A 23,957-nucleotide genomic window follows, 5' to 3' on the forward strand; every position below is an offset into this window, starting at 1 on the left:
ACACAGTCTAAACACTACTGAGAAGGCACCTTGCTTGCCTTAAAGTTATCATTGTATATTCCACCTTTTTTCTTTTTCTTTTCAGTCAGTCATGCCTATGCGGGTTATAGGGTCCAAGTACTCGAGTGGACTATGTAAAGAGGGAGCTGTATGCCTCTCCGAGGCAGAAGTGCTGTGAAATTGCTCTTTCTCCTGGCTCTGTAACGCAACAATTCTGCTCAGTGATGCTCTGACAGTGTGGAGGGAGGGAAGGAGATCAACGGGGAGGCTGGTGAGGTCTGAGCTGCACTTGATGTCACATCAGCTAGTAATAAAGCCTTGCAGCTGGGCAGCAGCTAACAGCACAGCAAGGTTGGGGAGCAGGAGAGTAGGTGGGAACCAGCCAAGCCTTCAGCTACCTGCCTCTTCTGGAGAGAGTGACACCGGCAAACTTGCTGGCAGCAGCTAAAGATAAAGGCCTGAGAGGAACCCAACTGCAACTTTAATCTGAATGTGTTTGTTTTCTCTTTCCTCTCTCCCATCACTGCAGTGACCATCTCTTAGCTGAGCACAACGCTTCATCTCATCCCAAAATGCTTTTCTGGCACAGCCAGCCTGAACATTATCACCATCACCAGTATCCCACCAGTAACAGCAGCTACCTGCGGTAAGAAAGGAACGGGGGTGATTTAAAATAATAATTATAATGCTGTAACACACAAGGATGCAGACTGCACAGCCTTTGCTAATTCACAAGTTCGAGCCTTCAAATAGAGCTGGTGATCGTAGACTCTTTGAGAATAGTTTGAGTGGTACAGTCAACACGGTGGAGATTTACTTTACTATAGCTCCACAATTTTCACAAACCATGCCACCATACATGTGTCCTAGTAACAGTGATAGGAATGTTTTTCTGCTTAATATGATATCCACAGATGTGTTAATTTTTTGTTTCTTTTTCAAATTACATTCGCAGTCTGTGTATAAAACTCTGTTTATATGAAGTAATACAGACTTATAAATACCTTGATGTTTCGCATCTACTTTAATTATCTGCTGAAGCTCAGCTGATCTGCAGGATCAGGACTATGGGCTGCTTGTTGTATCAGTCCAGGCACACTGGCTAAACACTTTGCATTTAAATTCTGATGCAATATATAGCTTATTGCATCAGCATATTCGTGTGAGCTATGAACCTACTTTACCTCTTCATGACTAAAATATTATTTGTGTACAGTATTCAGATCTTTCTTATAATTAAAAATGATTATGCTTTGACAAGAGCTAGGCTCATAGATTCCAGATAATCTTGATGTTAATTGAGTTTCAATTTATAATGTGGTTCACTCTCTGTATTAAACTTTAGCTTATTACTTTTTGGCTAAATACAGTGTATGTAAACATGATAGTGTTTAATAATCTACCTTGACATGGCTTTTTGTCTGTTGGTAGTCTCACACCTATTGCTGTATCACAACATTACTTCTGCTCTTGTAGAATTGTTGAGTAGCGTGCTTTTATTAGAAATGTGTCAAGATTTAGGTTTAAAAAAAGCAAAGGAATTGAGGCTATATTTGGGTTCCAAAGTATGAAACTAATGAACTACAATGGAGTTTTATGAAATCAATCCATTTCAATACAAAGGTCAGGGTGATTTGAAATTTAGATTGGCTAATAAATATGTAGCAAACACGGCGCTGTTACTATTGACTCAAGCAGTAAACCAGAAATGAAGAATGGGTGCTGGAGTTCCCTGATGCAATCCTGTTTACAAGTGACATGCACAGTTCCCAGCACAAAAGGAGCCAAACAGCAAGGGAAAGTGAGGATGTCCAGTCTCACCTCCAGTCGCCCCTTCTTCAGCCTCTGTTCAGCCTGGAGGAGGTGTGTCCCCTCCTAGCTTTTCTCAGGGCCCATTTTCACCATGTCCTTGTCTGTCTTCATTGCTTTCCTGTATTTGCTTCTGTTTCCCCACCCTAATCTAAAAATCTGCCATTCAAGTCCCTCTGAAGTTACTCTTCCCACACACGTTTGAGCACCTGCCTTTATGTTTGGATGGCAGCATGCATCTGTGTTTTGGTATTGAAATACAACGCAGGGGGGACACTTCCATAAATTAAGAGTTGTGTACAGGAGCTAACAAGATTGGCCCCGAGGCCGATTACTGTAAGCAGAAAGGATGCAAACCAGTTCAGGCACTAGGCTTCAGTCTGGTCATAATCATCAAGTTGCTTGGCTCCATCCTTAGTGCTTCACCCTTAGTGAAGCACCACACTTCAGTCCCACATCTGGACATCAGTAAGGCTTACAGAGAAACAGCAATTGACTTCAGGGGAGGATGCCAGCCAACATTAGTGAAGAGCAGATGGAGAAAGGAGTGTCCGGGATCCCCTCTCCCACATCACAGTAAAACTGTACTTAGAACACATTTATGCAGATATATTTGCAAAATCAGGCTCCCACTGCATGCACTTGCTCTCTGTTACATCAAGTCTCCAATTCCAGTTGTTGGGTCTGGTGACGGGGGTATGCAGAAACGGAGTGCCAGGGCCCCAGGGAGTGTCATCCCTGACAAGTTAGGCTTGTGGATTGGACCTGCTCAGAGAGTTAGAGAAGCAATTTGAGATCTCAAAATGCTTAACTCCTGTTTTAGACAATTCTACCAGGCAGGTAGAAAGTTTTGAATGTTTTTCATGTAGGCAAAGCGTGGGAGAGAGCCAGGAGGAAAGCAGTTTCATTCTATAAAGTGTACGGAGTCTTCTCTGTCCTGTAGCCTCTGCTCTCAACCTTACTGATAAGCAAATACTTGGAATTTAAGCAGAAATTCTGCAATCTCATTCTCAAAACAGGCTCATGTGCCTTGCCTAGGCTTATAAGCCCTAACTGCATGGGGCTTATATTGTCTATGTTGCAGAACAGGAATTTTATTAGGAAAAGAGCATAAAAAATGTACCATATGTGCATAGTATGTGGATTTTCAATGGTTCCTATGTGGTTAAACCCACTCTAGTTTTCCGTAGAATACAGACAGCATCAAAAGTGTGACAATTTTTCCAGTCAAGACTGTTTGTTGCTCATAAAGAATAAGAACAACTTTACTTTTGTAATAGAAATCGGTATTCTTTATTTGCGTAGTCTTTAAAATAGCTTGAATTTGACTCTACTCTCCCTGAGTGTAAGGCCAATATATGTTTAGCAACAAATCATCCCAAAAGTTAAATTATGGGAAGACTAACAGAAAAATTAGGATTAAAAATAAAAAAAGCTATGGGACCAGCTACCATTCATAATACAATATGCAGAACGTCAACTGTAGGCATTAAAAAAAATCACAAGGCTAGTTTAAAACCTGAAAAATAGAATTGAAAAATTTTTGTTTTCAAGGTTTCTGTTTGAAATCACTACCTGCCTAAAGATATTTTTAAACTCTTTTGGCAAGAGTCAAGAACACTGCATCATAATCACAAAAACTAGAGATTTAAGTTGAGCACTTGAGCTGATTTGCACTGAAGCTCCAATGCCATACATTGGCGTCGGCTAGATCTGGCTGGAAAGCAGTGTTTGTGTGCACTGCTGATCCTCAGCAGATGATCTGAGAACGGGACTGATCAAGGAACCTGCCCCAAAGAAAGCAAACACATCACAGGCCTGTACTTTAAAACCAACAAAAACCAAACACACACCACAAACCTCTACAGAAAACTTGTTGTAAATTAGCCAGGGATACAAATAATGCTAAAGAAAAAGATATGCACTGTAATATTTGTAATTTAATAGAAAAAGACATTTTGTGTCCTAAAATAGCTAAAGATAACATCTTCAGAAATACTAACAGTCAGTTTGCTTATCATGGACAAGCTTTACCCAACTTTTAAAGACTGAACCGCAAGAGGATGGGTCTTACTGTATCCACTCAAGATACCCTCAGCAGAGGTTGGAATTTATGTCAGAAGAAAACAATTCCCGGTGTAAAAATCATCAATTTATGATCTTGTAACTGCTACGTAGCTATGTTAAAGTAAGTATAGTAAGCAGATAAACCAGTTTTGCTATGCATAAATCAAACTGTATCTGGCTCCTCTGGTCTTGGATCCTGTCTTAACTTATCTCTGTCAGAAGTAGATAGTGCACTCCTTAGTTTTCCACAAACCATCACTTTCTTTTGTATCACTTAAAGGTGTGTTTTAGTGTTATTTATGCTACCTTATTTGTATAAATTCCACTTTAGGTCTACCAATGTTCACTTAGGTTAAGGTTTGAGCTCTCAATTAAAGCTCTGTAATTCTACAATGATAGGAGTTTAAGCTGAATTTGTAGCCGCTACTGTTTTATGCTGAATAAAGCCTGCTAATTTATTAACTGGACCATAAACATCCCATAACAGTCACTGAAGTTAATGCCATCATGTGGGTTGTTATCCATCTTCAGCAGTGCTAACAAATATTTCTGTCACAATAATAAATTAATTAATTCAGGGTATTGTCGTCATCTTGTCAGGCTTAAAAGAAGTATTTTGCCTGTGGTATTTTCAATTCTTCTCACTAAAAGCTGTAACTTGGTAGCTAGTGCCTATGCTAGTGACTTGGCCATAAGCCCATGCCCTCTTCATAAATTCCCCTTTTTTAAGCTTCCTCTTATATGCAGATGAATTGTTCATCTGTCCACAGACAGGCAGAGAACTCTTACATTAATTACAGCAGCAAAAATACCAGTACCGTTTTCTGGAGAAACTGGCAGTCCAATCTTAACTTACAAATTGCCCTTAAAAATCATAAATCATGGTCTGTGTGCTTCTCTTTAGCTTTGAGGAGGTCATATGTACATTTTGAACAACAGCTAGTATTTTGTTAATCATTAATGAAGTTAGGGCCTTCCTGATTTGTATCCTTTGAAAAACTTGTGCAATTGTACTTAAAGCATGTAACTATATGATCAAAGTATGTTTTACATTCTCAACACTTTTCTGTAGTTTGCTCACTGGGTGTATCATTTTAATGAAACTTCTTATAAAATTATTTAACAATCCTCTGAATGATTAACATTCGAGGTTTTTTGAGAACCCTTCTTTACATGAAGTCGTGGGTTACTTACCCTATGACTAAGTATACTGGACTAAGTATTTTATGACCAGAGGGGACAGGATTAAAATCTAAACCACGGGCAGTTCCAGTTCTTCCTTGCATCCCTCCTAGGCTTCTCCAACTGCCAGGCCATTATAACCAGTAAAAATTATTTATTAAAAGCTTAGCTGCCTCTTGGATCCTGTCTGTGGAGAATATAAAATAATTGATTTTAGTGACAGCATAAAAGCAAGCTACTTTAGTAATTTTTACAAAATATAAATTCATATTCCAGAAAGACAAATTTGATACTGCTTGAATACATCTGGATTTAACTTGGTTTGGCCTGTTAAAGGAGAGAAAGGCAGTCTTAATGCATTGCAAAGCCTACAAAATGGACTTAAGTTGCTATAAAATGGGCCAAGAAACAAGTCAAAGGCCAGAAGGAAACGGAGGAAATGAATACTAAGCAAAGAAAATTATTTCTAGGTAGTGCACTTTTCACCTTACCACAGGTGGATGCAGTTTAACCTGAAGATGATATTAGCTATATCTGCTTGCTGTATGTCCACTGACAGCAGCTTTCTTCTAGCAATTAGGTGATAAAAGGGCTCTGGCCTGAGAGTATGTTCCTCTGAGCTCCACTCGTTTCTGAGTTAGTCCTGCCTGCACGTGCCACGTGAGCCTTCACATTTGTGAACTTTTGTTTTAACAAGCTGGAGACTTTCGAGTCCAGGATGCTGAGGTGTTGAGATTTCATTCCTCACATTAAGTACTGTATTTATAGCATGTGTTAGGTAATGTACGTAAGTATTTAAACGTTAAGTATTTTTCTGCTTTGCAGGTACTGCTTTGTCTTTATCTATCTTCCTGTAGTGTTGAGGATTGTTAATTGGTCTCTTAGACTGCAAGAGGGTTTGGGTTCTTTAGGGCAGGTTCCTCTGTGTTCTTTGGAAAACACAGGTCCAGACAAGGCGGACAACGTGAGCCACTTTCCTTTCTATTACCTTTACTCGCTTCCGAGAATACGAAGTCGACTTACTGCGATGTAAAAAACTTGCCTTGTGTGAGCCTGACACACTGAAGGAGAGAGCGGAAGGCTGGCGCTACTCCTTGCCCACAGCCCTGGCCTCGGCCTCCCCCGTGCCTGAAGCGCTCCCAGGCATCGCCGTCTGCCCGGCGCAGGGCAAGGCGGGGACGGCAGCCCCCGCTCTGCCTCCGAGCGTGTGCCCAGGAGGCCGTGGCAAAGCACACGGCTGGTGATACAAGCTCCGGCTGCCGTGACTGCTCTCGAGGAGAGAGGCGGGTAGCACTGGGGCAACCGCCCCGGCCCTGCAGTTACAGCGCCGGAGGCGGGGGCAGAAACCGGGCCGTTTCGGGCCCCTGCGCAGCCCAGCCCGCGGCGGAGGAGCCGCCGCCCCACCTCACCGGGGGCTCGCCGGACCCTGACGCCACTTCCTGCCCGCCTCCCGCCCTTCCGCTTCCGGGGAGGGCGCTCCCAGCATGCCGCGCTGCCGCGGAGGCGGGGGGAGGAAGGAAGCGCGCCGCAGCGGTGCACGACGGGGCCTCCGGCCCTGGGGCGGGGCTCCGGGGCCTGTCACCCGGTGACGTCGCCTGGCGTGAGGAAGTGCCCACTCATTGGCTGGGCCTCCTCCTCACGCCTCCCCGCCCTCCTCTGATTGGGCCCTTCGGCGGAGGTCAGCCAATCGGCGGCCGCAAACGCGGGAAGGCCCTGCCCCGGCAGGCACTCGGGGGTGGAAGTAGTCGCCATGTTGGCGTGAGCGGCGGCGCTGCGCGCGAGCGGGGGCACGCCGGAGCGGCGCGCGGCTCTGCGGCGGCAGTGGGGGGGCGGGGAGCCCCCCAAGGGCGGCCGTTACAGCCGCGCGAGGCGGGCGGCGGCGGCGGCTCCCCGGCGGGGCCGTAGCTGGCGGCGGGTGCCCGCGCTGCTGCCGCCGCAGCCTCCCCTCTGTGAATGATGCGGCGGGAGGCGCCGCTGGGCTGGGTCGGAGCTCGGGCGGTGGCAGAAGCAGCGGCGGCCCTGGGCAGCGTCCGGTCGGAGGCGGCGGGGAAGGGCGCGGCGGCGGAGGAGGAGGCGGCCGCCCGGTCCCCAGCCCCCCGCGGCGGCCGGGCGAGCGCAGGATGCTGAGAGCGACCCCGCGCCCTGGTCGCGCCGCGGGGAAAGGGCCCCCCCGGGGCTGAACGCGGACTCCCCCTTCCCCCCCGCCCTGCACACGCTTCCCCCCTTCCTCCTCCAGCCCCTCACTCTCTCCCGGCGCCGCCCGCCGAGACGCCGCCTCCCGGCGGAGCAGCGGCGGCGGCGGCTCCGGGGCCGAGCGGCTCCTCCCCGTCCGGCTCCTCCCGCGGCGGCGCGGGAGCGCGGGGGGCGGTGGAAGATGGCGTGGGTGCTGAAGATGGATGAAGTGATCGAGTCTGGGCTGGTGCACGACTTCGACGCCAGCCTCTCCGGCATCGGGCAGGAGCTGGGAGCCGGTGCCTACAGCATGAGGTAACTCCTCGCCCAGGGGTGAGCGGTGGGTGCCGCGTCCCGACCGGCCTCCTCGGGCCGCCGTGCCCTGCCTGTGCCGCAGGGCAGGGAGCGCGGGAAGGAGCTGGGGCTTCCCCCCCTTTTTTCCCCTCTTTTTTTTTTTTTTTCTTTTTTTTTTTTTTGTAACTCCTCCGGCTCCCGGAGGCTCTTCCCGAGGAACGGGCACGTGGCGGAGGCCGGCCCGGTGTCTGCTGATAGCCGCTGCCGCCGCCTCTTCCTCGGTACCGGCTGCCGTGTGCTCCGCATGGCGTGAAGGGGCTGCCCCGGCGGATCTGCCGCCCTGCCCTCGCCTTTTGCTGGCAGATGGCCTTTCTGAAGGGGCGGGCTGCTGCGTAGGCTGGGATGTTTTTGCCCTGTGTATATAATCTCTGCCGTAAAAATGATGTTTCTCTGTTCTTTAGCCATGTAACTGGACCGCGTGTTTCAGAAGACGATCACCTTCCACTCGGCAAATATAATTCTGGTTCATGATAAACAATAGCTGTTTTCTCTAACGTTTAAAAGATGTTCTTTATCGAGCAAGTAAATGTTGTGGTAGTTAATAGGACAGTAGTATGGTTGTACTTTAATCGGTCTGCTTATTCTTTCGTGTTTCCGTGTAATATGTGTCTTTAGTGACGTTTTCTTTTTTTTTTCTTGTCCTGCCATGTAGCTTTCTATTCTTAATCAACTTGACAGTTTCTTTACCTTTTGATTGTTTTCCAGGTTTTACAGTAGAAGTGTTTTGGGTGTGCTTTGCAAAGTTAAGATAAAATGTACTTATTTCAAACAAGTACAGTTTAATCTCAGTTATGGGCAGAGCATGTGGATTCCTGAGTGACTTACTAGCGTGAAAAAGGGAAACTGCTTTGGAGACACTGGGAGACATTTTAGTCTAAGGTTTTCGACAGGATTAGTCAGTGTTTTGAGGGTCTGGAGAAGTAAAACACTGGCGTTTGATAGTTTTGATGGCCTAGCCTGTATGGAAGATGTGTTCTCTCTCAGGATTACCTGAAACTTGGAGGCCGCCACAAGTTTCAGGTATTATGTATATTTTAAGGCAGTACTTTCCAGGTGAAGTGTTGGAGCTGCATTATCTTTGTTCGAAGTTATAAATAGGGGTTTCAGCTGAATAGAAATGAGGACAAAATGCTAGTATTTGGGATTGTGAGCTCAGCAGGTTTATGGTGGGATATGTATTTGATGGGGTTTTTGTTTTGTGTGCGGTTTGATTCTTTTTTCTTTTTTGTTAGTTAAAAATAACTTTGAGAACTTGCCAGTTCAGAGAACAAGGTGATTCACCTCTTCTCATGAGAATACTCCTGATTTTATATTCAGCTTGTCTGGATTTTATTCCACTTCTGTCCTGCTTCCATCTTTGTTAAGCGAACGTTCATCCCGCGAAGCAGTGTGCCAGTTTTTGCGGGCAACTGTATGGCAGTTACCTGAATGGCTTCTCAGTGTTTGGTTTCTGGTTATCTTTTCCTCATACAAACAGCAATGGATAATGCGTACAGTCCTGTTCAAGAACTGTTCTTCGTTCTCTATCACGATCCATTTCTTTCTAGGATTTCTTATGATTAGAAGTCTTGAGTTTTGGCTGGGATGGCTTTGTAAAGATTTCCTTTTCTTCTTGTAGACTTCATTTCTTCTCCCCGCTTAGTTTCTTGAAACTTTAAGAATTTTCATCTTTATTGTTGTGTAGATTGTTTCTTCTGCTTGTATCATCCTTTTATGGTGGGCGGCAATCCTAAGTGATTTTTTAGTTACATATGTCTGCCTGTTAGGATATTTTGAATTACCACAAAAAGAGCTGTAGTGGTTCAAAACAGCCCTTAGAAAGTAATACTGCACAAGCTAAGCTATACATTAGTCTCAAATTTTGTTGCACACTTTATGTTTGTGGTGAGATGCAAGTGTGTTTGGAACACACACTAATATTATTTGTAACTTTAATCTTTGAACATATATAGTTAAAGGGATCACCTAACTGTAATTAGTGTTTGCTGCATTCAGAGTGATTTCAGCAGGTATGTTAGTTACTTTATGTATTGCTTAGATTTCTACTTTAGGGAGATCATGGCCTGTTAAGCGATGTGAGAGGGGAAAACTAAGCGAAGTAGCGTAGCGTGAAGATATTACTCTGTCACTGTTCTGCGTGCCAGTAGAAGCTAATTACTTGTCACTTCCTTACAAAAAAAGATGATAGAAGAAAAAGGAATATTGTCTAGAGAAGAATGCTGGGAGAGCTCCCCAAGCTATATGCCCCTGCATTTTGTTAGGAAGACCTGCACATAACCCTGTTACATATTAGGGTTGTATGTAATGTAGTTGATGCTTCTTCGGGTTGATGATCAGTCAATGCCCTGAAGTAGAATATATGGCATTACTCCTGTGTTTATTCTTATTAAGAAAACTGCTCATGTCAATTGACTAGTAACTGTAGCTTTTTTAAAAGGAAGCTAACTGGACAAAATTTCTCTGCCGATTCACATGGTTTTAAATAGTTCTCAAAGTTTCCTTAAAATCTTGAAACCCAGTTTTTCTGATTGCTGTTCTAATGTTCTCATGCAATAAGAAACTGCCTATAAACACAAAATTCAATTTAATTGATAATAATTATTGTCAGATGTGTCAGATACCACCCCCCTACCCCCCCCAAGTATATAAAAACATGGTACCTTTAGTGATAGTGAGTTTTGAGTATTGCTGTTAACTTCAGTTGGTAATTACACCATTGTATAGGTTTAAGACTCTCATAGTGATTTCTTACAAATCCATCATAACACAGCAAGAATTGTGTAATTTTGGGGACCGCTGATCATTGCTATGAACTGTTAAAAAATGGAGGCTATTTCATTGAAAAGACAAGTTTCAGGAACTACCTGCCATTTCTCTAGCAGAATTCCATTTTTCATGTAATGAATGATTTGATTAATGAATTGATTTAAATTAAGTTAAATGCGCATTAATATAAGGACAAGTATCTTATTAACTGAATTTTTATGTGCAGTTTGGAAGCTTAGTATATGGACTTATTTAAATGCTTGCAATTCCAATGGTATTTGTAGTGCTAAAATTGAAGCTTGTCATTGGGGAACTTGATGATTATTTCAGGAGTAGCTATTTTGGTATATATTTCTAGATTAAAACCTGACGTTTATTAAACGAAATTGAAAAAGATTACTCTTGGTTCTGAAACGGGCAAGTCTGTACAAAAGACTGTACGAAAATACATCCAGACAATCCTCCATTTTCGGAGGATCAAGTCAGTTTGACTCTGCTGCATCTCCTAAACACTTGGAGTATCTTTGGAGAATGGAGCTGGCTGCTGCCTTGGTTGAAAAGAACAGAAACCTACTGCAGTCAGTCTTGTTTCTGTGCTGTGGAGAGCCTTGGATGGAGAAGGAACTGCGTGTATCAGCTCTCCTCCAAAGTTTAGGCTAAGGTAACCATTACAGTGGTCTGTTAGGATTTAGGGGACCATTGTCTTAAAACTTAGAGCTCTGTTTTCAGGTGGAGAAGAGAGGGAGGGTGTTGTGTTTTAACAGCTTTCGGGTCCCTGACATCCTTTTTTTGGCTTCTTATGAATATGACTGGGTCGTGACAGTTACTGTCTTAACTTTATAGTTGCTGTGCAAAAATAAAAAAATGGAGTTATCTCATTCAGGCCCTGTTTTCCTTGTGGCTGCTGTTACTTTCTGACAAACAAAATGACTGTTTATGCTTCCCCTAACGCCTCCCACTCTTTTGAGACTCTGCTTCTGGTTATGTTGGTTTTTTTTAAGAGGAGTGCTTACTTAAGGTATCCTGAAATTTTTTCTTTTTCTTTTTTTTGTTTTTGTTAAGATATACACAGTATTTTCTGCAGAATACATTAAAAAGCTTCTGTTGCAGTGATCTGTTCTATGTTTATGTATTGCACTGTAGAAAAAATAATTTTTGCTGACATCTAGACTCTGTAAAATAACATTTTATGTACTGATTAGAATTGGAGCTTGATTCTTTGTGCAGCACACAAATATGTAAATACCTGTCAGGAAATAGACATTTGAGGAAAAAGAAAATCCACAAACTTAAACCTCCTCGCTTTATTACCACAGATAAAACATGCTGAAAGATAAACTTCATGTTCTAGATCACTGACATTGGTTTTGGGTTTTTTTTTCTTCTTCCCAGTTGAATGTGTGAATATGTTTCAAAAGGTCAAGGAGAGCAGTTTAATTCTTAAGGAAAAGACTCTTCAAGTTGCATAACTTTATTCTCTGTTTCCCTGTCACCTCTCATGGTGGATGGACGTGCAGGATTGAGAGCAGGGCAGCAAGTTTACCTTGATCTACCCTTTATGTGTTACTCCCACTTAGGAGTGATCTGTACTATAGCTGCTGCAAATTAGAGCAGCTGCCTGACCTCCTTGTGTCGGGAGTGGATGGAGAAGCAGGGATTTGTAACTGTCAACAAATACTATTCTTACAGCTTTTCCTTTGTACCTTGAGGAGCTTAGGAAGACACAGGTTTTGGTGGTGGGATTTTTGTTCTTTCTTCGATTGGTTGTTTTTTACATTTTGTGCCAGTCTCCCCATAAGTTGAGGCCTTTAACAGCTGAGTTTCCATATGATGGTTTGTAGGATTCCCAGGAACAGCATTACATTTGCAGCTGTTTTCTCATTTGTGTTGCACTTCTTGACAACTGCTTCAGAGAAAGTTGTTTCCCAGAAACTACTTCCAGGGGTCTCGTCTCACATCAGACTTGCTTTGGTGGACACAGGGAGAGTGTTAGGAAGTATCAGGTCTCCCGTTCCCTTATATTTTCCTATGGCTTGTTCAGACCTCTTAACAGTGCAGACCTTGGCTTTGAGATCATAGCTCTAATTCAAATACCGCTTGAGAAACATTTTTCTCAAGGTATTTGTCCTTGTAAACCATGCTTTAAAGTTTCAAAAGACCTGCATGTTCTTGGATGCTTTAGTACTCACACCCAAAAGTATACAATCCAGAAGACAGATAAGGCAGATGATTGATGGAATGTCACTTTGAATTTTGATGACATACTAGTTCCTGTTCTTGTAAAGACAGGAAGTTCTTCATTTATTTTGTGCCCCTTTTATTCTTAGGCAGGTTTTTTTTTTTAAATGCTTCAGAAAAAGTGTTGAAAAGAGGGTTTTAAATTTGGAAGGAAGGTGATTTTGTGGCTGACAAACACTTTTCACAAGCATGGGAGAAGGATAACTTAAGTTTTTCTTGGTCTTTTTGTACTATGCTCATGTAGGCTGCATAACATAGGATAGCTTATCACGCATGATCCATCCCACTGGATGTTTTGTTTCAAGTGTTAACATGCACCTTGCTTCCTCTTCTAAGCCTTCCTACTTTTGTATGGTGAAGTTTCATTTATGGACTTCTGTAGCAGAGCCAGCTAAGATTGGGTGTTGGAGATGTGTTTACTGCCTGCTTTTGGTGTGTAATGAAGGCTGTTTCTGTTTGTTTTTCTGGGAAAATTTTCTCCTCCCTCTAGGAAGAAAGAATGCTTTCAGTTGAATGCTTTAGATAACAAATTGTGGGGGACCGAGATAAGACTTTTCTTACTGGAGCTTATAGCTTCAAAAATTTGATCTCTGAGTTCCTTCCACCAGGAGAGTAAGCCTTGATAGATCTGCTTTTTCAAGTGATATCAAGAAGTCTAACAAAAGATGCTATTTCTCCTTCAAAACATTGCTATTCATTTATACCTCAGCTTGCTTGTGATAGTCCAAAGTTGACTTAGATGAGACAAGTGAAGTAAATTAGTCTTTTACTTCACAACATCAAAAGTTATCAGTGGCAGAAAAAGAACAGAATCAGTCTCTTAAAGCTCTTTTCCCCTGTAGCCTGAAATAATTTCAACAGTAGCTATTTTTTAAAACTTATTTTTTCCTCCATCTGGGCAACTCTGCCAGTGGATGCTTCAGTTTAGGTAAGAGGTACTTTGCCACGTTAAGTAACCTGAGCAAAGCTGGCAGTAAAAGTGCTTGTCACTAATCTGTATTGGGCCAGCACAAATCAAATTTCACCAGGTGAGTGGGAAAATTACTAAAGGATGCTGAAGTATACCTAAACATGGAGGCTGCTAATCATTTACTGGGGGGCAGATAATTTGCGCTGCCAGGCCATTGGCTCATTATAAATGCAGAAATTGTATCTGGGGTCTGAGGAAGAAAAGTGAGAACTGAGAAGGCTGACCTGCTCTCCTGGGTTTTTTTGTTGGGTCTTACAATAGAATCAGTATAAAATTAGAGGTCGTAAAAATACTGTCATTTAGGATCTCTGTAGTTTTTAGGAACGTGATCTACATAATAGCATATATTATATGCAATTTATCACTTACAAGATACTTTTCTTCAGTGTAAGTAAAGAGGACTATTAAAAATACTAAATTTCTGTTTCCTGTTGGTTCCCTACTCTGAATTGTGAGTACACCTGGCATCTTTTCTTAAGCTGTGCTGTGTGAGCAATGAATTTCATTTTATAGAAAATGCTTGTCACTGTGAAATTTAAATGGTCCCTATTTGAACTAACGTAAGGATAAACAACAGGGAAGTTTGGCCTCAGAGAACTGGGAGGAATGCTCGTTGTATTCTTGTGTTTCTCAAAGCTGCGTGTTCCTAATTATTTCCTCAGTATACGTAGACATGAGCGATTTCTTCCCTGATTCCTGTATCCCTGTTACTGCCAATCATGAGGAGGGAAACGGGCTTAACTCATTATGCCTGCCCTCAAGTTATGTTTGGTAGGATGGGGGTTTCTCTACAGTAAGATTTTTATCACCTGCTTTTACCACCCTCAGTTGCGTAGCTGTGCTATGAGCTGATAGAGATCCCAACACAGCTCAGAAAAATATTTTGTAGAGGGGAAGGGTAGGGAGGGAGCAGCTCACGTGGCAGAAATTCTTTATGCCAGTACTGCCCAGAAGACCTTTTGCATTGCTGAACTGTAGGCTCACAGGTATCAAATAAAACTGGTCATCCCCTGTTGCTGTACAGTGGTGACTGAAGGATAGACCAGTCACTTCATAGCAGCTTCCTTGTTGAAAGTCAGAAAAGATACATCACTTTTTTTAAGAGGAATTAATAGTTGGTTCTAAATCAGTTAACATTTCTGTATCACTGACGTTTTAAAATCTTAATTTGAAATACTTTATTCATACCTTATTGACTCTTTTTAATTGCCTGCAGCTTTTATCTGTTTTTAGATGGGAACAAGTGTATGTTTAAATGTGAAAACACTGATACTTAATTCTTTATGAGTGAACAAATCAAAATATTTATTTAAAGATGGTCTAGGAAGGAGTTTTAAATTGCATTGGCTTGTCTTTTCCTTTGGAATGTGCTAGTACCCAGAAGACTTTCTTTTTTAAGAAAAATGTATGGTTTTATCTGGGAAAAGAAATGAAGATTCTTACATTTGCCTTGTGCCGTTTGCTGAAGCTTTTTTTTTGAATGGTGGCATTTAAGAATGCACATTATGCTCTCTTTACAACTAAATTGTAGGGTTGAGGAGTTGGATGTCCTTTTTCTTTTTTCCTTCTGCAGTGGCAGTTAGTCATTACCACTTTGTAAGTATTAGCAAAAGCAGGTTTTAAAGCTGGCTAAATTTGTCTTCCATTTGTATTTGTTGGCTTCTAATGCCTTGTCTGTTAATTGAACTAGTTCATTAACCATGGCACACATTCTTAAGCCAGACCAGATGCATTTTTATCTTTAAATTGTGGGTGGAAAATGAGGGCTTGAAAGATATTTTTCATAAATACCCAAAAGACTTCTCTTCTTAATCTTACGTGTTATGTGAAAGCAAGTGCTGCAGAACTTAGTCAAGAATTACAGGTTATTTATTTGGTGAGATACTTTGCATGCCTTCTTTGTTGCACTTCGACTCTTATATGTGTATTTTAAACATTTTTATTGTTTCCGTGTTCTTTCTGTTTTAAAGTTCCTCTTCATAAAAACACTAACTAGTGTTTTATGTGCCGAAGTGTGTGATAAGCATGAGTTCCTAGTGTAGAAGTCCCATCTTGGGACAATGCTTGTCGCAGTGCTCCCTCTTGTGTTGGGCTGCCCTTTGCTCATGCTGCCCTTCTGACTGACATCAAGGCATGAAGCATCTGGTTTTTTTCTTCTGAGTCATCCTCAAGTAGCAGTCCACCGATCTATGAAATTTTCTGTCCTACCTCTGGATATGATGCTCCTTTTGTCTATATAAGTAAACTGTTTTAAGAGTGTTGGCTTCTCTTAGTGGGTGTTTCACATTGTCTTCCTTTGTAACTAGTTAAGGAATACAGCCTCCTCCGGGCTCCGGTTTGGGGACCTGGCATCAGAAGTAGCTATGGTATGGTTCAGCAGGCTTGTGCTGCTTTTTTGGACAGTATCCTGCCTTGTTCTGCTTTCATGCCTGTTTGTAGCATCTCCTGTGGTTTCCTCCTAGTGGAAAGGAACCTGCATGGGGTGTCTTTTTTTGGTCTTTTTTTTAAATTCTAGTTGTTATTTTTGGGAGAGCCTGTACAGTCTCTACAAGGTATAGACAGACTTCTTAGAGTTTTTCACCGTTCATAAGTATTTCCTCTTTCAGGTCAATATAGCTTGTTCCAGGGAGCCAGGGAAGAGGAATGCAATGTGGTTGGCCTTTAACTTACTCTATATGGCACATGCTCTGAAAGAAAAGTTGGGGTGCCCCAGCTGCAGTCCTCATACCTAATACTTATGCAGAGCAAGTCTATAACCTTCTGTGACACAAAAATATTGGCTGTAATTTCACTTTTCAGCAAAAAAATAATTTTACTTCAAAAATTTTAGGGCACGAAGTGTAAATAATAGTGCAGTACAGATAAGACATAATTCTTTTACAGAATATATTAAATCTATGATTGTGATCAATGCAAGAAATATACATGTAGATTAAAAATTGAATCAACAGGTGAGGTGTGAGAAATCTTACTTCAGTTTAGAAACTAATTTTCAGAGAAAGTTTCGTGGATCTGCAGATAAGAATTTCATCATGAACAAAAATTCAGTGCTAGAAAAACACTATATTTGAACAGAACTCACTAATCTCTTTGAAGTTTTATTTATGAAGGATTACTGTATACAAGGAAAATGAATATATTGCTAATACAGAACATTTAATTCTGTAGAAAGCAGAAGGTGTGTTTGCTGGTGGTGGTGAAGCTGTCTCTCTTACCACTACCTGTGGACAGCATGGATTGCTCTTTACTCTGCAGAAACTTTGCAGTTCCGAAGTTTTTCTGGTGGTCTTGCATCTATAAGTTAAGTGAATCTTGGCATATACTTTTTATAACTTATGTTTTGTGAATCTGCTGCTTAATCTTTTTTGTGCTATTCAGTGTGTTAAAGCCTAGAAAAAGCTAAGATTGAAAAATCTTTAATGTCAACAGAATTGATAGGTTAGATACAATTATACTAAATGGGGAGAAAGATTTTCACAGTGTAAGTAACCTCCTTTGGGGAATATATTATTTTGAAGAAGAAAGTAAATGCGTTGCTCTCAGCTGCATGTGTATTAGGCAAGCTTGCCTATGTTGACAGGTGAATAGTTAAGAGTAAACTGATTTTTTTCAGTGGAGATGAGAGCTGAAGATTCAATTTTCAGAGGATCAGCACAACTTTATTTATTGTCTGCTTAGGTTCCGGAGCATTGTTTATGTATCCTAGCCTACAATTTTGGTGAGGAATGTTTTGGATACTGCTCACATTGGTTTCACTAATAAACTCAGTGTGACACAATTCTGTATGTATTCCACTATGCTTTTTTAAGTCACAAATAACTTTTTTTTTTTCTTTCACTTCAGGCAAAACAGGGCCAACAGTCTCACAAAGTTATTTGTTTGTTCTTTTCAGTGATGTTTTGGCACTGCCTATTTTCAAACAGGAAGATTCCAGCCTTCCACAAGAAAATGAGACCAAACATCCACCCTTCCAGTATGTTATGTGTGCTGCAACATCTCCAGCAGTAAAATTATACGATGAAACTCTTACATACTTGAATCAAGGTTGGTATACATATGTTGCAGGCATAACTATAGTGAATGCAGCTTGTGGTCCCAGTCTAAAACTGGAATTGTATTTCACGTTTTGACACATGTGGGTACATCCAAAATAAATGCATGTCAAAAATGAGATTGGAAACCTTACTAGTAGTCTTGTTTTGTCCAACTCACAAACTCATAGCTGTAGGCTGTCATTATTCCCCATTAAGAGTCTGGGGTTGTTTTCTTTTTTTATTTTTTTTTTTTTTCCCCCTGCTCTGTGTGTTACCCCTCTCCATCCCCCACCTCCCCCAATAAAATCAAGCCGACAGAGCTTTTAGGAGACAAACTTCAGGTAGTAATAGCTTTAAATACAAGACTAATGTTGCGTTCCTGTTTAAACTTGATTGATAATAGCAAGTTAATTGGATTATATTTGCATAAGGTTCACACAAACACCCCCAAAAAGTCATAATAAATGTTAAAATGTCAATCACTAAACAAAAAGTGTTGCACAACAGAGGACTGTAATGGTTCTCAAATTAGCTGTACATACATGCCCAGAACAGTATTATGTTTGAAACATAAACACAAGTGCAGCTACCCTTGTAGTTACCTTTGGAGTTTGTGTGTATTTCACTGTTGTCTGTCTACATTTATCAGAAATCAACTAGTTAAATACTTCCTGTGAGTCTTGCTGTTTTTTCCTCATAGCCTGTGGTTGATACGCGTGAAAATTTGGTTTTCCTTCTGCAAAGGGTACTGACTGCTGGGTAAAATAATCTGAATGTAGTCATTGCCATGTGATAAAACCTTCCTCACGTCTGGAAATGACATTGGTGTCCTAAGTTTAGTCAGGTAGTATACTGAGGTAAAATAAAACCTTTTATCATTTGTTTTGGACCATATCAATGGCTTTGTATGCTCCCCCCCTTAATGCTCTAGGATCACTGTTCCTAGATTTAGTTTTGCTTTTTCTTTTCTTTGTGGACTTCGACCCAAAATCTCTCAATAGACAGCACTGTAGTTAGAAGACACAGTCCTGCAGCACAGTTTGTATGAAAAATAAAAACAATTTTTAAAAAATTACACTCACCATTTATTTTCCATATCCTACCGTGTTTTTGTGCAGTTTATCTTCTTAGCTCGTGTCCTTCTCTGAGCAATGTACTACTTTAGTGTGCAGTTAAGAGGACACAGTTGGAAATTTGTATTGGTGAATTTTCTTTGGTCTTTGTGAGCTATTTAACTTACTGATTGCTTTACTAGGTTATAGAATTTATATATTTTACATATGTATTTTCTTGATAAGATATCCTTTTTGCTCAAGTTGAAATGCTTTTAGTAGTGTGAACTTCTGGTGATGCATTTCATACCTGGAAGCGTTTAACTGTGTACTGGGGCCCTAAAATCTGAGAGAGCAGATTGTATCTATGTTGATACTGACATGATGACAAAGCATCATCTTCAGCTTTCCCTGTGAATAAAGTTGCTATGTGTTTCATCTTGCAGTATCCAGTCTTTCTAAATATGCTTTAAACATTACTTGACTCTTCTACTAAGGAGAATAATGGAAGTTCTTTAGGTGATATGTAGTTTCTTACAAACATGTGATCGCATAGTTCAGCCATTTGCTTAGTCAGGTTTGGTTTATTTATTGTCACTTTTGGTACCCTGAGTGCTCTCTTCAGCAGAAAACGGTACAATTGCAGCAGTATGCTGGACCAGCAAGGTGCTTTGCACTGTTTAAAAAACTTCAAAGTTTTATAAACTTTAAAGTCTGTAGAAATACACTTTGTTTTCTTCAGTGCCAGGATCCAGCCTCCCTGGCCAAACACAGAGCTTGAAGGTCAGCTCAGTGTGCTAGGGAACCAGCACAAGGTGGCAGGCTGAAGGAAGAAAGTGTTTGCTATCTCACCAGATGAGATAGCAAGAAGAGCTTGCCATTTAAGTGACAGTGTCTGAAATGACTGTAAATTTTTCATCTGCCCTTGAAAATATCTTTTAATATAAAGGTTTCTTTTGCAAAGAAGTTTTGCTGTTTTTCAGTGTCCTAGGTAACTTTTCCTGATGTTGAAAAATGAAGGCATTGGTATACCCTTTTTCTAAATAAATATGGGGAAAAAAAACCAGTTGGCCAGCTTCGCTTCTGTGCTCATACTTCAGACAAAAAGACAGTACATTTACTGCCTAGGTTAAGACTTTTTCCTAAAAATTTCTCTGTTAGCTGTTAGTGTATATATATGTAAAAAAAATTATCTTGGGATAGTTTTGAGAGATGACATCTTTCATACCTTAAGTAAGCTTAAAGTAAGGATCAGTTTGCAACACTGATACATATGTTTGTGTAATGAGTTGGATTAAGTTCTCTAGAAAAAGAGTAATTTTAATCCTGGTCACTTCAGCTATCTGGTTTCTAGTTTGGCCCCGTTATCAGGCAGCGTCTTGCCTTAAAGTATTTTCAAGAGGACTGTGAATAGGGAGCAAATACCCTCTTTAATTTCATCAGCAATTGTCTTAGTTTACTGGATTGAGAATACCAGAAGAAATGAGAACATGTGCCCTGCCTGTTAAGCTATGGTGACATTTCCTAAGGCAATACTTAAGCAAGCCCTCACTTCACCCTCTGTCAGTAAGTATTTTAATTGGAATAGCTAAGAGCGTCATTCAGAGTCCAAGGAGCATCTGGATGATGCTCTTAGTCATATGATTTAGTTTTAGGTGGTCCTGTGAGAAGCAGGGAGTTGGACTCAATCCTTATGGGTCCCTTCCAACTTGAGATATTCTATGAGCTAATGGAATATTTAAAGTGATTAGGTTTTCAGCTGAAGCTGATTCTAGAAGTTCAAATCTTGGAGTGATGATGGTTTGTTGTTCAGGGGTTTTCAGGGTTCTTACTAACTGTAAAATCTGTTAAATAAGTCCATTGAGAATGCATATCAGTTGTAGAACGGTTTGAGTTGGCTGCTGTTCAGCTAGATGTATATCAAATGGCAGAAGAGAATTGCTTTTAAAGGGGAAGCATTCTTTAGGTTGGTTTACACGGTGCAGCTAGGCTTGTAGTTCTGTGAATGCAAAGAACTGCTTGGGAGAAATGGGATCCACCTCAGTAAGGGGCAGGGAGCAAAGGTACTTTTGCCAACAGGATGGCTGACCTGGTAAGGAGGGCTTTGAAGTAGGAACAACAGGCAAGGGAGAGAGTTACCAGCAGCACTGTGAGAGAGCAAAGAGCCTGGAGTGGTGTGCCTGAAAGGGAACACAAAATCAACAAAAGGGGGCTTAAACAGGGTCACCTCCAGCATTTGGATGTAAGCAAGGAAGTGCCTATAAAGCACTGTTATGGGGAAACCCCAAAACCCTTTCTGGGAAATCAGCATGGTGTGGGATGCCTCTCTGAAGTGCATGTACATTAATGCAAGCAGCATGGGAAGTAAACACGAGGAATTAGACATCTGTGTGCAGTTGTAGGGCTGTGATCTTGCTGGCATCATGGAGACATGATGGGATGGCTCGCCTAGGTGGAATGTTGCAATGGAGGGATACTGGCTCTTTAGGAAAGGCAGGGCAAGAAGGGAGGAGTTGCCCTTTATGTGGGAGAACAGCTGGAATGCCTGGAGCTCTGCCTAGGGATGGATACTGAGCCAACTGAGAGTTTATGGGTAAGGATTAAAGAGCAGAATGATATGGGTGACGTTGTAGTGGGTGTCTGCTATAGGCCACCTGACCAGGAAGAACAAGTAGATGAGGCCTTCTACAAAGAGCTAGAAAAGTAGCCTCACGTTCACAGGCTGTGATCCTCATAGGGGGACTTCAGCCACCCTGATGTCTGCTGGAAGGACAGCACAGCAGGGCATGAACAATCCAGGAGGTTCCTGGAGAGCATTAATGACAAATTCCTGACCCAAGTGATAGAGGAGTCAATGAGGAGAGATGCTCTACTATATCTCATACAACAAGGAAGGGCTCATTGGGGATGTGAAGGTCGAAGGCAGCCTTGGCTGCCATGACCATGAGATGGTGGAGTTCAGGATCCTGAGAGGAGGAAGCAGGGCAGAAAGCAAGATCACATCACTGGACTTCAGGAGAGCAGGCTCTGGCCTCTTCAATGATCTTCTTGGTAGAGTCCCATAGGATAAGGCCCTGGAGGGAAGAGGAGCCTAAGAAAACTAGTTAATATTCAGTGATCACCTCCTCCCACCTCAAGAGCAGTGTATCCCAATGAGTAGGAAGTCAGGCAAAAATGCCAGGAGGCCTGCATGGATGAGCAAGGAGCTCCTGGCAAAACTCAAACACAAAAAGGAGGCATACAGAAAGTAGAAGCAGGGGCAGGTAGCCTGGGCAAAATACAGAGACACTGTATGAGCATGCAGAGATGCAGTCAGGAAAGCTAAAGCCCAACAAATTGAATTTGGCAAGGAATGTCAAAAGACAACAAGCTGGGCTTCTGTAAGTACATAAGTGGCAAAAGGAAGACTACGGAAAACATGGGGCCCCTGCTGAATGGGGCAGGGGCCCTGGTGACACAAGACATGGAAGAAGCTGGGGTACTGAATGCCACCTTCGCCTCAGTCTTTACTAGCAGTGCTGGCCTTCAGGAATCCCAGACCCTAGAGATCAGGGGAAAAGTCTGGACCAAGGAATATGTACCCTTAGTGGAAGAGGAGCAGGCCAGGGAATACTTAAGCAAACTGGCCATACATAAATCCCTGGGCCCTGATGGGATGCACCCATGAGTGCTGAGGGAGCTGGTAGATGTCATTGTGATGCCACTCTCAATAGCCTTTGAACGATGATGGTGACTAGGAGAGCTGCGTGAGGACTGGAGGAAAGCAAACATTGCTCTGATCTTCAGAAAGGAGGATTCAAGGAACTACAGGCTGGTCAGCCTCACCTCCATCCCTGGGAAGGTGATGGAGTAACTAATCCTGGGAACGATTTCCAGGCATATGAAGGACAAAAAGGTCATCAGGAGTAGTCAACATGGTTTCACTAAGGGGAAGTCATGCTTGACCAACTTGATAAACTTCTGTGATGAAATGGCTGGCATGGTAGGCAAGGGGAGAGCAGTGGATATTGTCTACAAGTCATTGTCTTCAGTAAGGCTTTTGCTATTTTCTCCCATAAGATCCTCATAGAGAGCTAGTGAAATATGGGCTGGGTGAGCATCCTTGAGATACTCAGAAGCAGCCTGGACTTGGTCCTGGGCAACTGGCTCTAGGTGGCCCTGCTTGAGCAGCAGGGTTGGACAAGGTGACCTCCAGAGGTCCCTTCCAACCTCAACCATTCTGTGATTTTTGTGAAGGTGGGTACTGTAGTTTCAGTGTTAACCAGCGGGCAGTTAAAGTTCCTAGTACCTTGTGTTTGCCTTGCTCCTGTGGCTGCTCTCCAGGAAAGAGCAGAGAAGGTAGCCTGTATGGCTCTCCTATAGAGATCACCACAATCAGTACTGTGGTGCTTTTTACACTTTCAGAGCAGCTACAGGTCCCAAAATCCAGAATGAAACATATCTGATCCTTTGTTTCAAAAACTCCTGGTGCTGTTTTTGCATTTTTGAGCCTGACATTCTTTGATTTTTACTTTCATCAAATCTTCAGTCTTAATATTATTTTGTACCTGTAAAAAGTTAGCAAAGTTTGTTGAGCAAGCAATCAAAATGTTTTTTTTCTCCCCCCTCCCACCTTTCAAAATAATGATGAAAGAGAACAGAGAAATATTTGCAAAAGTTTTATTAATAGTGCTAGATTAAAGAAAAAACCCGATGCTGTCTGTAAATGCAGATGGACTTACATATGTTATATCTCCATGTGAGCAAAATAACACTGGTATTTGAGCAAATCTCATTAACAGGAAGAAAATTCCCTCCTATTAAATATAGGAGAAATGATCTGTTGCTTTACTCAGCTGCACTAGGTACATTAATTTTTTTAAGATTTATGTCATCAGTGATCAAATGCTGCTGGGGTAAAGAAAGCCTATATGTGTGTAGAGTATATACATAAATGTACTAATTGTGCTACAGCAAAAAAAGCCAAACAGTCCATAGTTGGGGGTAACATCAGTCTGTGGAGCAGTGAAAGGAGTTGAAGAAATAATTTGCTTATTCACAGGGGTATGACAGCTAAACCTTTACCTTGTAGGGCAAGCCAATAAATGTAGTTTAAATGTAGTAAACCCTAGAGCGTAAAGGTAATTTGGAAGGTAATGTAGAGGTAATGAATTTACTGCACTTGATCTTAGTGAATGTCTTAATCTATTTTGCCCTATATTTTAATAATCTATTTTGTCTTATATTTTAAAAATTCATTTTTGCAAATGAATATGTGCTGCTCCCCTTAGAGGAGAAAAATCCCTGTAGTTCAAATAAATTACTTCTAGCTTC

At 41.8% G+C, this 23,957-nt stretch overlaps 1 protein-coding gene across 3 annotated transcripts in view; it reads left to right on the top strand.

The window, feature by feature from the left end:
- Positions 1–6,781: 6,781 nt before the first annotated feature.
- Positions 6,782–23,957, top strand: part of UBP1 (upstream binding protein 1) — a 42,703-nt gene continuing 25,527 nt past the window's right edge. Inside the window, exons 1-2 of one of the 3 annotated variants that reach the window (XM_072853731.1) lie at positions 6,782–7,545; positions 17,451–17,602. In XM_072853731.1, the coding sequence (XP_072709832.1) occupies positions 7,433–7,545; positions 17,451–17,602 (265 nt within the window). In that variant the 5' untranslated portion in view covers positions 6,782–7,432. The remainder of the gene's footprint in view (positions 7,546–17,450; positions 17,603–23,957) is intronic. The other 2 variants (XM_072853730.1, XM_072853732.1) reach the window with 2 other exon arrangements.

Source organism: Ciconia boyciana, chromosome 2 (assembly GCF_034638445.1).
Source record: "Ciconia boyciana chromosome 2, ASM3463844v1, whole genome shotgun sequence".
NCBI classification, from domain to species: domain Eukaryota; kingdom Metazoa; phylum Chordata; class Aves; order Ciconiiformes; family Ciconiidae; genus Ciconia; species Ciconia boyciana.